The sequence below is a fragment of the Hyposmocoma kahamanoa genome, unplaced genomic scaffold (assembly GCF_003589595.1).
Source record: "Hyposmocoma kahamanoa isolate Upper Pololo Valley unplaced genomic scaffold, ASM358959v1 76, whole genome shotgun sequence".
NCBI lineage: Eukaryota > Metazoa > Arthropoda > Insecta > Lepidoptera > Cosmopterigidae > Hyposmocoma > Hyposmocoma kahamanoa.
The window spans coordinates 9,125,717-9,143,562 of NW_020653900.1; the positions used below are offsets into that span (position 1 = coordinate 9,125,717).

General features: G+C 35.1%; 1 protein-coding gene across 1 annotated transcript in view; it reads left to right on the forward strand.

The window, feature by feature from the left end:
- The first annotated feature begins 234 nt into the window (after nt 1-234).
- The window catches only part of LOC113232504 (homeobox protein HMX3-B-like), a 28,031-nt gene continuing 10,419 nt past the window's right edge, over nt 235-17,846 (forward strand). The window contains exon 1 of the mRNA XM_026467255.1: nt 235-518. Within this exon, the coding sequence (XP_026323040.1) occupies nt 235-518 (284 nt within the window). The remainder of the gene's footprint in view (nt 519-17,846) is intronic.

A 17,846-nucleotide genomic window follows, 5' to 3' on the forward strand; every position in this document is an offset into this window, starting at 1 on the left:
ATTATTGTTGACATTAAATTGACAACGATAACTAATTTTGTTTATTAAAACTGATTAAAAAACAAAATTAATTAAAAAATCTTAGGATCCTTCGCTTGCTCAGGTTTCAATACAAGCACTGGCGTCAAACAACAACTTTGCAGCCTTGCATAACAAATAACTATTACTTTCTTTCCAAATCAATTAATTAATAGTAATTTTCTATTACAGCCCCGAAAAATGCACTAAACAAAAATGGATTCGCCGATATCATCGCACGACGAGCGCGACATCGAAGTCAACGTGGTCTCCGGTGCCAGCAGCCCCGACATCACCTCTTCGCCTTCCAGAAAAGACCAGAAGAGCCCATTCTACGATTTGAAGAAGGATAAAGAAGAAAAGGCGACTGGCAGTGCGCCATATACGAGTTTCTCTATAAGCTCTATTTTGAATAGAACAGAGCCTAGAAGGGATTCGAATGTACTGGAAGCTGCGTTGACTGCGAACCATTTTGGGAGTAACGATGCTATGCTTTCGAGGTAGGTGGATTTTATAGATTTGTCGTATTACTATCAAACGATATTGTCCACAAAAATAATAGATAGATAGATAAAACGTTTACTTGGGTCTACATACTTATACATAATTGACAAAATATATAATATAATAAAAAAAAGGAAAAAAAAGCAGCAGGGTTGCAGCACTGCCTAACACCCAGTTGTGTACGTGGGCTGTAGCAGTGCAAAAGGGCCCATCTCAGCGTCGGTGTTTACTCAGGAGCAAACCACTGATTTTCAGCTAGAACCTACAGGGTGTCGCAGATACGACAACCAGCTAGATGATGCCATTTCCATGTTCAACAATTTAAGTAAATAAAGCGGGATTTATTTACATTTGTCTGACGTTTCGACATTTTCGTACATTTAACATGGTCGGATTTATATTAGTGTATCGCAATCTGACGTGACAGGTTGTGCTGCGTGTATGAAACCGATGCCGATATAAAAGTCAAATTAATTACAAATAAGTAAATCATGTTGTTATTACACAATATTATGTAGCAAGTTTTTGCCATCTAAGCAAAACACTGTTTCTGAGATGGTATTTTCTAATTACTGGAAAGATAAAAAGATATACGGTACTATTGAAAGCTTTTAAAGCAAAATTTAATTTGTAATAGTAACTACATGTATTACCTGATCAGAAATTAGGAATTTCCATGTACTATGAATACCAGCGCAACGAGATTAACTTTGAGAACACAATATTCAGACCAGGAATTAAATTTCGTTTCCCATTTTGATCCTACTAAGAATCGCATCGGAGACTTCCTCAACTAGCGAACCGGAGTTGCCGAGGTTGTCAGAAAACTAGCATAAGAGATATCAACAATAAGCTACTGAGGAGTAGTTTTCTCCTTTTGTAGGTATTGCTGTTTTTCACTAAAGCGATGATTTTGATAACGTTTGAAGGAAGCTTTTTTATAATATTAAGTGACGGGACGAACAAATCGTGCGCCTAATGGTAAGCTACACGCCTGTCCATAACAGGTGTAGTGCCACTCAGAGCTTTAAATCGCAAAGATCTGAGGTACACTGGCACTGCGCCCGTCACCCTGACACATAAGTTTACAAGTCTCATGTTCCTGTAATTTCACCAGCATAGGCGTGCAACATGTGCCTGTAATTTTACCAGAATAGTTATGGCATCACTTAAGTACATAGATATCGGCAACAATGAATGGAGAGGTCCATTTGTAACTCGATCACGGCATGAGATTCTCAAGATGCGAATGTAATTAGCCGTTATGATTTAAAAAAGTGAGTATGTTTATTTTGAGCCCCAATTTGTTGTTTAACCCGGAAAAGTTATCTCTACACCATCTGTCGACCACTTGGCTATAATACTATCCACTTGACTATTCGCTAGTCACTCGGCTGGAATGGTAAGCAACCACAGAAGGCAATGATGTTCAATGTTTTGTAGATAGGTCATGGACTCAATACCAATATATTCTGAACGAAAATACTAACATTTTGTAACGTGTTGACGTAACATTGTGGTCAGCTCTCACGGTGTAACCTGGTCGAAACGACGTGGTAATAGATAGGTGTAATAATACTTATTAAATTGTTTAATCACGTTTATTCCCGTTTTCAAATGTTAGTAGAATGCAACGCGGCATTTATGTGAAATAGACTTTGGTTTTGACTTTTAATCAAATCCAAAATTCAAAATATTTATTGCTTCCATGTGTTACACAGATCTTAAAATTTAAATAGTACCAACATGACCCTGTTAGGACGCCGCAATTAAAATAATATAATATTATATATAAAATAACAGAATAATTTGTGTATATGTTATATATACACAAATTATTATGTGTATATATAATAATAGATGTTGTATTATAATATAATTAATATACACAAATTATTTTGTTATTTAAAAAAAAATTACCTTTAAAAGATTGCCCAGTACACGAGTTTGAAAAATTAAGGCTTTTATTTACAAGTCCGACCAAAGTATTTGACATTGAAGTAGTATGTAGTTGGGACTTCATATGTACAGATGGAGCCAAGGACTGAGAACGTGTTAAAAATAAACTAAAATAGTCTACACGAATACTCCTGCTTAGGTCGCTGAGGTTGAAAGCTGGTTAGTTGTTGTCTATTGGTAACTCAACCTTTTAAATTATATTGTGATAAATCTTGGGCAGAGCAAATACTCATATTACGAACCGCAAATAGTCATTATGCCATTTTATTAGCGGATTATAGAGTTTTTTTGTGGTACCAAATGACGGGACGAACAAGTCAAGCCTGTGGGTAAGCGACACGCCTGTCCATAACATAGGGAGTGCCACTTAGAGCTTTAAATCACAAAGATCTGAGGGGCACTACCATTCCGCCCGTCCCCCTGAGACATAAGTAGATAAGTTATTACTTATTATTATTACTATTAATTTTAGTAACATGTATATTATAGATTATTTATACAAATTACTTAAATATTTACACTTAAATATAAACTTCTGCTAGCATGTTCAAATTTATATTGTGTAGATACAGGTCGCATTATGACAAACCTTAGTGGTTTAAAATGCGATTAGAAACATATTTGTGTATTTTGTCCTTTATACAATAAATAAATTAAAAAAAAAAAAGTGTCATGTGCCTGTAATTTCACCAGCATCCTTACCCTTCAAAACCGGAACGCAGTAATACTCACATTACGGCTTGACAGCAGATATAGCTACGGTAACAGTACACACTAACTTCCTGGATCGCAAACTAGAGAATTCCCTGTACTATGAGTACCAGAGCAACGAAATTCATTCCAGGGCTGTACCCATCTAGACCAGAACTTATTTAGAAAAGTTCACTTCCCAAATTGGTTCCGCCGGGAATCGAAACCGGGACATTCGCATCCAGTGCTTACAGTGCAAACCGTTGGGACACCAAAGTCGTGAAAGTTAATTTCATGTTACATGTCATGTCAGTTTTTGTCTATCGCTTAAAATTTAAACACAAAAAATATATGAATCGAAGCCGATTGGTCACTTTTGAACAGAGCATAGTATCTGAAATCACTACTCAGCGTTGCAGTCGAAATGAAAAGAATGCCTTGGAATGGCAGACCTTTAAGTGACATGTCTAAGTAAAAATAATTAAGTCAAAACCTCGACCTGTAATAGAGGAGGATCGTACAAGACTGCGGTCCAAACTCGGCCACTGATTAGTTGCCCGAAGTGGCCAATTAACTAGAACTGTTAACTATTCTATAATGCGATGAAGTTAGGAATACTGTACGTATACTATGAGTTATCGGTGTTGATATTTGCTAGCGAACACGTATAATATTTGGCATGTAGAGGAAATGTCGTGATAGAAAAAGCCCAATAAGTTCGTAGTGTAACGTTCGTGTCACGAGAAGTTGAAAGAAGTGTCACACACAGTGTGTGAAACGTCACAGTACATTTCGTTTTAGTACAGGTTGAGATAATATCTCAAAAACAGATTTTTCAGGAGAGAATTTTAAAGTTTTTTCCAGCATTATTTCAGCCGCCATTGTTATTTAGTCTTCCCCACTTATATGTATTTAAATCCTATACATTTAATAGTATATATAGTAAATAAGAATAGTTCCGTAGTTTTACGAAATCCTGAAATTGTTCAGAGAGGTCTATAATATTACCCTTTTGAGCATAAAATATTTGTCACTCAGTTTTATGTAAACTATTCATGCTTAATACTTTTAAATGAAAGAAGAAATAATATTCAATTCGATAACACTTTGAGGAACATATAAAAAAATTACTGTATACCATAACGATTTAATGAAAAATATATCCCAAAAAAGGTATTCGTATAAAGGTATACCTTGAAACAATCGTCTTCGTTTTAGATATAAATATTTTTAAAATACACTTAGGTACCTTATAATGTACACATACTGTGTTTTAGTTTTTATACCTTGTTCAACGAACGACGATGTCTTGACGACTACAGCCTCGTGTGTAATACTGAATACGACTGTGTTGCTTAATGTTTGGGGGCAAAACGTGCAAAAAGTTCAGAGCTACGATCCTGCCTCCAGCGCCATTTCACGTCCGATCGTTATAACTGCCTTCCGCTAGCTAAAAGCGGCTAAGTGACAAAACAATTTTTTGAGATATCATAAAATACCATAACCCAGTTTTAGAATATTGAAATTGTTTAGTGATATTTCAGCTATGCATCGTTAGCGTAAGTTCCGATAAGTCGAACACGTTAACTAATTTTAACTGTTTTTAAAAGATAATTTTGTGCTCTATCTTTTGCTATTTAAAACGGGTATTTGATCATTCATTTAGTGAAGGGCAGATAAGACCTTATTCATTAGAAAGATCTCGATTTTTTTAATAGAACTGTATTTTAAAGTAAAAAGTCCAGTTTTTTGAGTTGATAACCTGTTCATCCAAGGCATCGATTTATAAAAATGTAATTTATATAGTAAACCGCTGATTCGTCCAGGGAAATACTGCCACTTTACCTATTACTGTTGCCAATCAGTAATGTGAGCATTACCTACCGTGTTTCGATTTTGAAGGGTGCTGTTGAAATTACAGGCACGTGAGACTAGTTAAATTATGTCTCAGGGTGAAAGGCGCATCTTTGCTATTTATTTATTTTATATTTATTTATCTGAACGGCACTGCAACTGTTGTGGATAGGGGCGTCGCTTACTGCAAGGCGCAGAACTTGTTACTCCCGCTATTTGGTATCGTAAAAAAAAAGTAAAAACTTCGCCACTCGAGCTCCATCTCCTTCTCCTTCTTCAGCTCCATCGTCCATTTCTTCTACTAGCAAATTGACAATTGAAGTCGATTGTACAGATTAGTGATTCAAAATTCAAATTCATGGTTTCATAATTGCACTTAACATACACAAAACCGCTAAGACGCACGCGTCACACCGCCTACCAATACGCGTACGTACCTGATCCATCGCGAACGTCATACACTTTCGATAAATCTTCTGTTATAAAAGTTGCGGAATCAGAAACGGAAACAGATGTGAAAATGCGTGCGGAACTTTCGCAGTTGCGGAAGCAGAAGCAGCGGTCTGTTACATCACTAATACAAATAATCCTTATCCATAGAGTTCTATCATCGCCCATTATCCTGGATGACATCATCAATATTCTATTAAATACCCAAATAAATTGCTTCTTTACATTGTTTAGATATCGTTGTACCATTCCCTCTTGCTTTAGCAAATAAACCGTACAGTGTAAACAAAATAAAACAAACCCTTTTGTTAATCTAGAAACATCATTACGTTCTAATCAGTACTGCTTACAACTAGTTCCCCTTTATGGCGGCTTTATCTGCCGACAAGTTATAAAGCCTCGGGAAACGATCAAGGGTGAGAAAGAATTTAGATTTTAGTCATTTGAGTGAGTCAGATATTTATTGTTAAAGACAAGGTGTCGTAACAAATAGCTGCTTTTATCTATCTTTCTCTCAGTTGCGTTCCGAATTAATTAAATCGATATAGATTCGGTTTTCAATACACTGTGTCGATCACGGTGTGAAATATAGGTTGTGGGCTACAAGAAATATGTATATTTTGTAATTTACTTAGTTTGATTGTATCGTAACGACTTAAGAGTGAAATTGGACAGTGACATATAGTATCGATTGTAATTTAGTATTTTTAATTTTTTTTAAGATACCATACCATAAATTTTCACTATTGATCAACTTTATTTTTTTGGAACATCAACAGACTACAAACAAATACATTTAAAAATACAAAAAGAAAGCTACATTTAATAAGCACAGTTCTCATTTATAAGCCGATTAAAACCATCCACCATACTCAACAAATATTCAGATAAAATTAAAAATATGATATCTAATAAATTCAAAAGTATTCAATAAGTTATTGAAATTTAATTGAAATAATTGATTACAAGTTAAAATAAATAGTTCATTGATGTAAATAAAACAGTGTAATTCTGCTAATTAAACATTTTATGAAAGATAGAATAGGCTGTAGGAACATGCAACTCACATTTAAATTTATAGAAAGAATTGTTAAAAGTTAAGGCTTTTTGAATTGCTCATACTAATTGTGTTATAGGAACGTTGGGTAAAATTGTATTATTGTACAACGATAGTCAAGTGAGTTGGTTGTCAGTCATTATTTTAAATAAATCAGTTCACATTTGCCCCTCTCTAAATTTAGGGGCGAAGGAGGAAATGGGGCGAAGTGGCTGAGTGGATGGCAAATTAGGGTCTGCCTCGACTAGCTGTCTTGTCGGACACGACGCGACGTTTGTTGCAAGCCTTGTCTCCCGTTTGATGAGCCTCTTAGCCCTTTTGTTGAACGTTTGTAGCGCAGTTTATGTTCGTTTCTTATTGTTGTTTTGGTGTACTTGCTTTTGCATGCAGTACGATTGTAATCTTTGATCTAATTAAGATCAAAAGTGATGATCAAAATATGAATAAAAGGTAATATTGTTGTAAATCGTAGTTCAGATAAAATTAAAAAAAGAACTACATTTTTAAGTTTGTTGGTTCTTATGTTCTTATTTATTTCTGTAGTCTATTTCAAGAAGAAATATTAAATTGAAAATGAAATTTTCAATTTCCGGATTTAAATAGAGTATATTTGTTTTTCAAACCAACCAATGTTTCGGGCCCTTTACATGCCTGACTTTACACGGCTGACTGTGATGGTAAAGTCATTTATCAGTTATGTCCAACATTAATGTAAACCGCCTTATTGTGCACTATAATTACAAAAGTTATCAATTTAAACATCTTTTTTTGTTTATCAAAGAATATTCTAATTTATAGTGATATTTTTATTTAACGCGCACACACTCATAGCCCCGCACTGGGGAAACCCTGTATCGCGGGTGCCATGGTTTTATTTTAACAATATGAATTATTACTCAATTAAATTTATTCACTAAAAGCAAATTATAAGTAAAAAAGAATAAGTAAAATATAGATTATAATAAAAAAAAAAAAATTAACAAAAATTTACCAAAACCTTGCGTTTTTGGTCTATAACAAGAGATTCCTGAACTTTTACATGTAAAATACGCAAGTTCCTTAAATAAAACGGAGTGCAGTGAAGTAAATTATAAGAAAAACGTCACGACAAGAAAGCAATTTATAAAAGGAGGCAAAAAACCTTCTAAACATCAAACATTTATTTTCCTCCCCTCTTAATTACGACGAAGTGACGGCAACATTTTGTCTCCGTGTAAACGATCTGGCAGCCGCCATCTTGACGTTTTCACTTTTTAATTTCCCTTTTTCATGCTTAGACGCTTGTTTATCCAGGTTAATTAATTTAAAAAAATAAAACAATCGCTGGCATATGATTAAAAGCCTTTTAAGAGGATAAATGTTTTGATATTTTTCTTTTTCTTCTGCTAATTAGAGGTAGTCTTAAAAAATTTACAAATAAAAGAATAATGGGATTACTGAAGATTTCGCCAGAGGACATTGTTTGTTTAGTCTTTCTTTTGTTTCTGATTTTGTGAGTTTTATTCTAATTATACTTTATGAGATCAATATTTGTAAATGTATTTTTTAGATAAGCTTACATAAACAGTATAATTATTAATATTTTTATTGAATACCATGATATTGAGCTATTGTTTATGAAAGTATTCCACGACTTTGTTATTATTATTATATACAAAAATCGAACAAACTCGAAGAAATAGTCCTTTGATCCGACTGGTTAGTTGGCAGAGCGGTAGCCACGTTGAGGCAACAGTCACCGGTTCGTGTCCAATCGGATCGTATTTTGATCTATGTATCCAATCGTGGTATAACTGTCTGCACCGTCTTTTCCAAGTAGATGCTCTGGTTCCCATAATGCAAGAAGATCCCTCTACATTCAGACCGGATAATTGTAATTGTAAGCACATTATTAATTTACCATTACACACATAACATTTTTTTTGCTGTATATTTTTGGTTATATTTCTAATCAAGCAATTGATGCTAATATCGTAAAACCTCCATTTTATAAAAACTAACCTCACATAACCTAAAATGTTGATAAGGGCTACGAAACAAACTTTCACATCAAACAGCTTATAAAGAAATCCCTTCGTCGAGTGCCGACCAATGGCATTTAAAAAGAAAGTTTCTTTAAGCAACCCCTGTGTGGAAGTCGCAAGATGCTACCCCAAAGTTAATAATACTAAATAACGCAGCCGAATCTCCGCTAATAGTCGTTGGGCTCCCCTCGAGAATATAAATAATTTAACGCTTCATTGGGTGGTGCCGTAAGTGTTAAGAGATAGCGTAGATGTAATAAAAGGTAATTTTTATATACACTTTACGCTTTTTCTCCATTATGATAGGTAGTATAGCATAATAAGAAAAATATATGGTAAATCCATACAAACATAGCAGCGCGGTTTGTATGTGTGCCCGCCACAGACGTCGCACACATTCGCATATTAAGAAAAGGCGCGTGAGATCATTGCTGCGCCACTGCGGCACGCGGCGGGCACGCACATTTACAAGCTCGGCTGCTACGTTTGTGTGAGTTACCCATACTTGTCTTGTGGGTAGGGACTACTTGCTACGATTCTAGAACATATCTTTCATTATCAACACGCGTAAATTCTTACATTCTACATGCTCGTCGGATGAGATCTGACCACGATTTGACTTTTCTTCAGAAAATCCTTTAGGTTTGCCTTGATCGATTAAGGCAAGCGACATCTCTTGTTAACTTCTGGTGAATGTAACGGTACCTGATTGAGAGGAGAAAAACTTTCATAGATTTCTCACGCGGCAAAAAAGCCGTTAAAAACCAAAAATAAAGGTCAATAACGAACGTCTAGAGAAATTCGTACGGTCTGCTAACTGGATTTGTAGCTCTGTTGGTAGAGCGGTTACACTAGATTGGCAAAACGCTGTCAGATCGAAGGAATGTTTCTCTGTGTTCGAGATTTACATTATTTTTTACACCTATTTACATTTTTTTATGTTTTCTTCGGCCAGTAGTCGATAAATTATTATATTTAATGAAGTAGCATATTGTTATTATTTAATGAATTATATTTGTGATTTTTATTATTGTATTAATTAATTTTTGACTATCCGTTATTGTTGCATTTTTAAAATTTTGTTACTTGTAAGTTATTTGTTATCAATAAACATAACTATGACTATAAAAAGACTGAAATACAATCCTTGGGTAGTCATGAAAATTATACGAAGAAAAAAAGATAATCGTCTATTCGAATAGTACAAAACAGCGAAACAGTCGCTATTGCAACACTTAGACCAAATCCTAAGTGTGTATTTAGACTGTAGGTACATAAACATCTTGAGGGGAGTTACCCACTTATTGGTTTACTTACTTGCTTAAGGGCTGTTGATTTTTAAAGTAATGCCTCTTCAGGCGCTTGAGTTTTGAGACTTTTTTACACGTACAATAATTATTTTTTTGAAAAGTGGAACTAAATGTTAAAAACAGTACAGTCGCAATGTGTGTACATAACTAAATTCAAGCAGGAAATTATGACTAAGTATCAGGTTAGTGCCTTCGTGGTCGAACTGCCATGCAGAGGTCCCGAGAACGATTTCCGGCCCGGGAGAAATGTTTTTATGGTCTACATTTATTTCTCTCGTGAGTTTGGGTGTATTTTTGTGATTACAAACTATGTGTGTGTCCATGGTACCCGAGATACAGGGTTTCCCTAGTGCGGGGCTAAAAATAAAAAAAATTGCGATTTCGCAGGTGGTGCATTTTTTTTAAAGCTTTATTTTAAGAAAATAATCCTGGAACGGTATTAACACCATATCAGTGCCTCTGTCTTTGAATTTAGAAAAAATAGAGTATTAGGTGTCATGTACGTCAATTTTGTATAATACCAAGTGACGTGACGAACAAGTCGTGCGCCTGCTGGTATTTGACACTAGTCCTGTGCGACTTTGAATGTTACTAATACTAATCATACGAATGAGCAAACCATTCGCCTAAGTCGAATCAAAGCATAATCGTTCGACTCGAGTTGAATGATTGTTGAATGATTATTGTAGTGAACGATGTAGACCATATGAAATTGGAGTGAACTAACTAAACAAATGAGCACAAATATGGATGAAACACAAAATATAATTCTCAACACAGTTTCAATAGCAAATCAGAAAAACAATACAATAAAACAAAAACATGACAGAACAGTACAAAAGTAATTTATAGCAACGATGGCTCGACAATTATTATACTCCGGAAATACTCGAAAAATTCACCATGGCCATATCAAAATATCCCTGTCCCCAGATTATCCATCAGAAGTCCGAAATGACATTTTCCAGAAATAACGTTTGCTCGAATTTTCATAACCTCGAAAGTAATTTTGAGAGGAAAATGCTTTTCTTTTAAACATTTTGTTGTTAATCCGGGGAAATCTGCTTACAGACACCCCGGCCCCAAGGGTCAGAGCCGGGGTAATATGGAACTGGAATGAACCCTGAAGGGGAGCAGCCCGACCGCACTAAACCCCCGGAGTGTTCTTCCTCTCCGCTGTAGGTGGGGGTACGGGTACGCTATTGTACTCGTCTGCGCCCCCACCAAACTTAACCTAGCCTAGCCGAACCTAATCGTGTGTTTGCGATGAACATCCAATACATACTGAAAGAACAACGGTTTCGTTATAATTAGGTTTTCGGGGTAATGAAAATTCGAAGAAACGCTATTTCGGAAAAAAATAATTCGAGTTTGTGAAAAGTTACCCTGTTCCCATCAGAAATACAATATGGAATCTAAGAGTTGGTAATGAATGATCATTCAGATCATACGAAGCCGAAAATTAGTAGCAGATGGATGCGACAAGCTGAGACCAGGCGAAATGACGCGCATTGGGCTGCCTAAGTCCAATAGTGAACTGCGATTGGCTGACGACGATGATATAATATTATCAATCAATGTACCTTTAGTATTTATAGCAGCAGTAGACCTCCTTCTGAAAGAGTCGTCCAGGGAAGTACTGCCACCTTAACTATTTCTGCCACTAAGCAGTAAAGTCAACGTTACTGCATTCCGGTTTTGAAGTGTCAGGATGTTGGTGAAATTACTGGCACATAGGAGTTGTCAACTTATTTCTCAGGGTGGCGGGCGCAGTGGCAGTGTCCCTACCTACTCTACTCTAAGACCTACTAGAACACTTGCTTTAAAAACGCTATTCTCCTAATTAAATTTATAATTGTCAGTTAAGAATGTTGAAAACTGTTAAAAAATTGTTTGTTTTGACGCTTAAAATTAACTGTAAGTTAAAAATGTTAAATATGCATTTATAGCTATGGAAGAGCGGTACCTCCTGACATAGGTTTGATAAGCTTAATAGGAAGTACTATTCACTGTTAATGTAAAGTTTATTGTGTTAATGAAATAAACATTTTATTTATTTTATTTATTTATTTATTTATTTATTACAAAAGTAATCAACTAAATTTGTCCACAGAATCTTTAAATTACTCACCAGAAAAGTTGTCATTTTGCAGTTGTGACGATAAATTAAAGAATAAGCCACAATAGAACGAATAACCATATATACAATAACCGTTGAAGTACAGATATCTGTAAAAAGTAAGTAAGAATCTAGAGACATCTCTTAAAAGACTCTTTAAAGTCCAAATGACTTGTCTGAGAGTCCATAAAGGGCAACAATGCTATTGTGCTGCAAGTGGTCTCCGCTGGTGTCAGTGTACAGGTTTAAATCTTGCTAGGGTTGTCTTATATCGCGACTAAACCGGTTTAAAAGAAGTAAATAGGGTTGGGATAGTGGTCTTTTGTGTACGAGATAACTTTAAAAAGATTTAAAAAGGGAAGAATACGAAGCGACAATGAAATTTCTTTCTCAAGTAACTTTTTCATAAACTTAAAAAAGTGTTATCATAAGTAAAAATATGTTAGTAATATCAAGCAAAATGGTCTTCTACGGTCACGCGATAAACAAATTTACACCACGCGAAAAGGTAAGTACTATCTACAAAAGAGCATTAATAAAGTTGTCCTCATTAATAAAGCTACGAAACACGTAGCATTTGCTACGTAGGAATAGCGTAGCATAAATTATAGTGAAATTTTACTGTTATTACAAGTACAATTGCATTACAGAGATCAAAGGCGGATTTCTCGAAAATGAAAATAGGAAAATGGTTGTTCATTCCATTACGAATCCGACAAACGTATATCCCTTGTACATGTGACTTCGTAACTAATATCCATCAATCACACCCTAATACCGAACATCCCTAAACCATAAAAGAGAGCACAAACGCCATTATAGCTAACAAGAGGGAAGTGTCGGGCGTCGCGCGACGAGTTAAAAAGAGAATAGCACAAGCGCGCATCGATTTTTATACCACATGCCCCCCCAGGGAGGCGGGGTCGACGAGACGGCCAATCAGCGAGCGGTGAGCCGACCAATCACGTCGCGGCTTCTTCTATTCCGCTTTCGAAGGAAGCAGCTCGTGTAATGGAATTTCGCGAGCTGTCGGTCCAACGCGACCGACCCAAATTGGTGCTTTCTGTTACTTTTATATCGATTTTTCGTGAATTCTTTTGAGATCGTAAGATCTTGCCCGTCTTTAGTAATGTTATTTTAATATGATGTAATAATATTTTATGAAATTTGTTTTAATATTTTTATTCGTCTCAACATAGGTATAAACTGAATATATATATATATATAAATATAATATCGTTTTTTTTAAATTGATACGGTCTTTTTTAATGCATCCTTTGGGTATAAACTGAAAATATATATATACATATATAATATCTTCTGTTTTAAATTGATACGGTCTTTTTTAATGCATCCTTTCCTATAACTTATTAAATGTTAACGTATAAAAAAAAAACTTAAAATGCATACATTTTAATTCAGATTAAACGTGTAATTTTATATACCTAGGTACATTTGCAAAGTTTATCTAACTTCAGATATTCTGAAACTACTCGTAGCACCAATCCTTATTATTACTTTTCAGTATTTTTAAATGTACTAAACAGGCGTTTATTTAAATGTTTAATAAAATAACATAATAGGTAAATAAATGTATTGTTCTCTTGCCCTGCTAGATGTGAGAAGACACCAACCCATATCGAGCCAGCGTTATTATGCGTAAACCTTGTTCTCAAAGGAGACCATTGCCCAGCTTAAATACGGCAAGAACTAAGTTTGCGTAAATTATATTTATTACCGGCGAGTGAGTGAGTACTTGAAAACTAAGTGCAGACAGTTTTTAGTCAACGAGGTCCAATACAATGCGATGTTTTTTTAAGTAAATGGCAAATCAATCCTATCCACTACCTTGCCCTGGAACAAAGATAGGGTGTATGAAGATTTTTTTATAATACGAAGTGACGGGACGAAGAAGTCATGCGCTTGGTAAACAACACGCCTATCGAGCCTATAGAGCTTTAACACGCAAAGATCTTATGGGCACTTCCGCTACGCCCGTCACCCTGAGACATAAATTGACAAGTCCCATATACCCATAATTTCACCAGCGCACCGGAACGCAGTAAGGTGGCAGAACTTCTCTGGACAAACTCTTTCACAAGGATTGCTACTAAGTGATCCATTTTCACTTCTATTTGTACAAAACCCTATCATAATTATATTAAATCCTTATTACGTTCCACTGATAGGCTACAATAAAGTTCAACAAAATCAACTATACAATCTAACCATATTAAGTTCAGTTACAAGTATACTAAACAAAGCAATTTTGCTTTTCCTCAAATTGCAAAAAAAGCGGTTCCAAAATCTTCATGTCATATATCAAGATATGTGGAGCTGTTGATTTGTTGCCGCCATTCAAGAGGGTCCTTACTACAACTTGTAAATACACACCCTTGATGCAATAAGGCCATACCCATAAATGACAAAAATTGTCATCAGAGGAAAGGTTTAAAGATTCTGCGAATAAAATTAACCAAAAACTTTTTTATGCCTCTGCCGTCTGTTAATTAAAACGCGGCTTAGGGACAAAACAATTTTTTGAGATATCGTAAAAAACCATAACCCAATTTTAGAATATTGAAATTGTTTAATGATATTTCAGCTATGCATCGATAGCGTAAGTTCCGATAAGTCGAATACGTAAACTAATTTTAACTGTTTTTAAAAGAGTTTTGTGCTCAAATTTTTTCTAATTAAAACGGATATTTCACCATTTGTCACTTTGCCTCGTTTTAGTTAGTGGACGGAAGATCTATGAAATTTCTAGAAGTTTACATAATTTGTTTCATGCAGTTATTTTTATATGATAAAACCACTGTAGGCACAGCAGTAGAAAGAGTTCGTGGACCCTCCTTGTGAAAGAGTTCGTCTAGGGAAGTTTACTTTTTTTTACCACTTTACCTGTTTCAGCAGCCAAGCAGTAATGTCAGCATTACTGTGTTCTGATTTTGAAGGGTAGGTTGGTGAATTGACAGGCACATGAGACTTGTCAACTTATGTGTCAGGGTGACGAGCGCAGTGGGAGTGCCCCTCAGATCTTTGCGACTTAAAGCGCTGCGTGGCACTGCAACTGTGATAAACAGGCGTGTAGCTTACCATCAGGCGCACGACTTGTTCGTCCCGTCACTTTATATTATAAAAAAAAATGATCACATTATTAGGTTTCATGTACTTGTTATAAACATTTATTATTTGAATACACAATCTCATTAGATTACCTCAAACTGTACATCTCTAAGTTAACACAAAATATCTGTAATAAATGAAAATTTCTTTCACAATAAGCAATGTTTTCAATAAAAAAAGCCTTAAATAAAAAACGGAAAAATCTGTGGTTAGCTTGAAAAGCAGCTTTGCTATTAGCAAGGCTTTCTCTGTGAAATGTCGCCGATAAACAGCAATCGTTATTGTTATTCACAATATCGAGAAATGAGGATTTGGTGTTGGAATTTTTATATCGATGTTTCGAACAAATTATTTTCCTTTAATACGATAAAATGTTTGTACCACATTGGGATGGAAACATTTAAGATCTACACTTTAAAAAAAATCACCGTTCAACCAACTAAAAATACACTGTTATGTTGTTCACCAGGACCTGTCTCGCAAAAGAGCTTATCAGGTGTATTTTTCTGTGATGTATTAAATAGTATCAAAAATTCTTGATAAATGTATTTCAACAAGAATTTAAGAAATGTAGACACTCGAAGCCATTTCGTAGCACTCGTAGGCATGTCGTAGCTATCCGGAGCACTCACGTCGCTCCTTATTTGAATTTAGATTTATACTATTGTATTATTTAAATAAAGCTTTTATGGACATTATTTGATTCAAAATCATTTGTAACCGACTTCAAAAAAAGGAGTAGGTTCTCTATTCGAGTGTTTTTTTTGCATGTATGTTACGTGATAACTTCTTGTGAACCGATTTTGATGATTCCTTTTGTTGGAAAGAGGGTACCTCAGTATTAGTCTCTTTTAATTTGAAGAAAATATTCCACCTCAAAGGGTGGCAAACCAGGGGATGAATCCGGTTTCCTACACCGGTAACCGATTTCAATAAAACTTGATAAATAAATGTAATTCCACAAACTTTTGAGGTCGGTTTTTTTAGTACTCCGTACTGAGATTGTTTCTATTTAAATTATCTATTTTTGAGGTGACATCTGGTACTAAGGCATTACCTAAAATATTACGAAGATATACGTAACTGCATATAAGTATCTCAGTAATTCGACATCGACTAGGGAAAAGTGTCTCATCACTATAGCCAAGCGTCCTCCCAGAGCGCGTAGTGTTGCAATCCTCTTTGTTACAGTTGGCAACTATCGATTGTCGATAGCGGTAAGTGAGAAAGCTTGTTCTCAATAGAAAACTCTCTGATATATTGCCACATTTTATCTTGTTCAGAATTGTTTCCTTAGGGTTCCGTAAGTTCAAAGTTTTGTTAAGGCTTTGTTGTTTTTTATAACTAAAAAGGTTTTATAAGTTTCTTGTGTGTTGAGTGGGTGAACGATTATATTATCCTAGATTTTTGTTGCACAGTCAATGTTGGTTGACTGTTCACGGATTGCGGGGATTATACATTCGGTTTCGGACTTAGAGTTGATTTTAAATCTCAAATAAAAAAGCCATTAAATATAAAAACTGTTTATTTTAAAAATGAAGTTATCTCATTACAAGGACTAAAGTATTATAATCTTATAGATTATGGTCCTTTAGGTTTTTACCCAGTTACTCCTTTCATGCTTAGCAGCAGCAGAGCTCAGTATGAAAGAGTTTATCCAGGGAAATACTGCCACTTTATCTATTTCTGCCGCCAAACAGTAATGCTCTAATTATTGTGTTGCAATTTTGAAGGTTATCAGTAATATTCTCCGGGTGACAGGCGCGGTGGCAGTGCCCATCAGATCTCTTCAAATTAAAGCTCTGAATTTTGCTGCAACTGTTATGAACAGACGTGTAACTTACCACCAGGCGCACGACTTATTCGTCCCGTCACTTGGTATCATAGGACAAAATCTTATTTTTTGTTTACCAAAGAACATTCCAGTTTACGATACGTACGTTTTGCAAAATGAATTTTTAAAAAGAAACAGTTAGATTTTCGAACACAGATTTTGAAGACGGTAAAATATTACAGAGATTATAACACCCTTCGAAAACCTGCGCAACCGTAAGGCGATGTAAGTCCTCGAAAGCCGAAAATGCTCCCCTACAAAACAACCAAGGAAGCCTATTTCCCGACATATACATCAGACTTATACAACTACAGTCAAAAACAAAGATATTGAGACCTTTAATTCACTTGTAACAAGTCTCTTGCGGACTTACAAATTAGTAAAAAAATCATACAAAATAATAAAAAATGTCGAAATACGAACAAAAAACAAACTGACTGTTCGGATACTCGTCTTCACAAAGTCACAAATTCATTTAATTCATGTATAGTTTCTTTAATAAGATTCCGGTTGATATTCAAAATTTGCATGTGACGAGGTTTAAAACTCTGGTGAAAGAAAAACTTTATAGTAAAGGTATAAGTATATAGGTTATTATACATATGAAATAAATATAGCAAATGATAAATATGAACAAATGTTTATTTAGAAAGAGCAACCCGAAGAGTTTCCTGCTCATTCTTCTCAGGGGAGACAGCCTTGCGAATGAGCGGCGGAGTTTAATCAAAATGATTAATAACTACCTATGAAATAAAGGTTATTTGACCTTTACTTTTCCTTTGAGTGAATTCTGGTTTTGAAAGATAAGGGTGCTTATGTCTTAAGGTGACGGGCACTGTTGCAGTGCCTTTCAGTTGCGGCACCCGGTTCCATGGTCACGACTAACTAAGATAGTAAA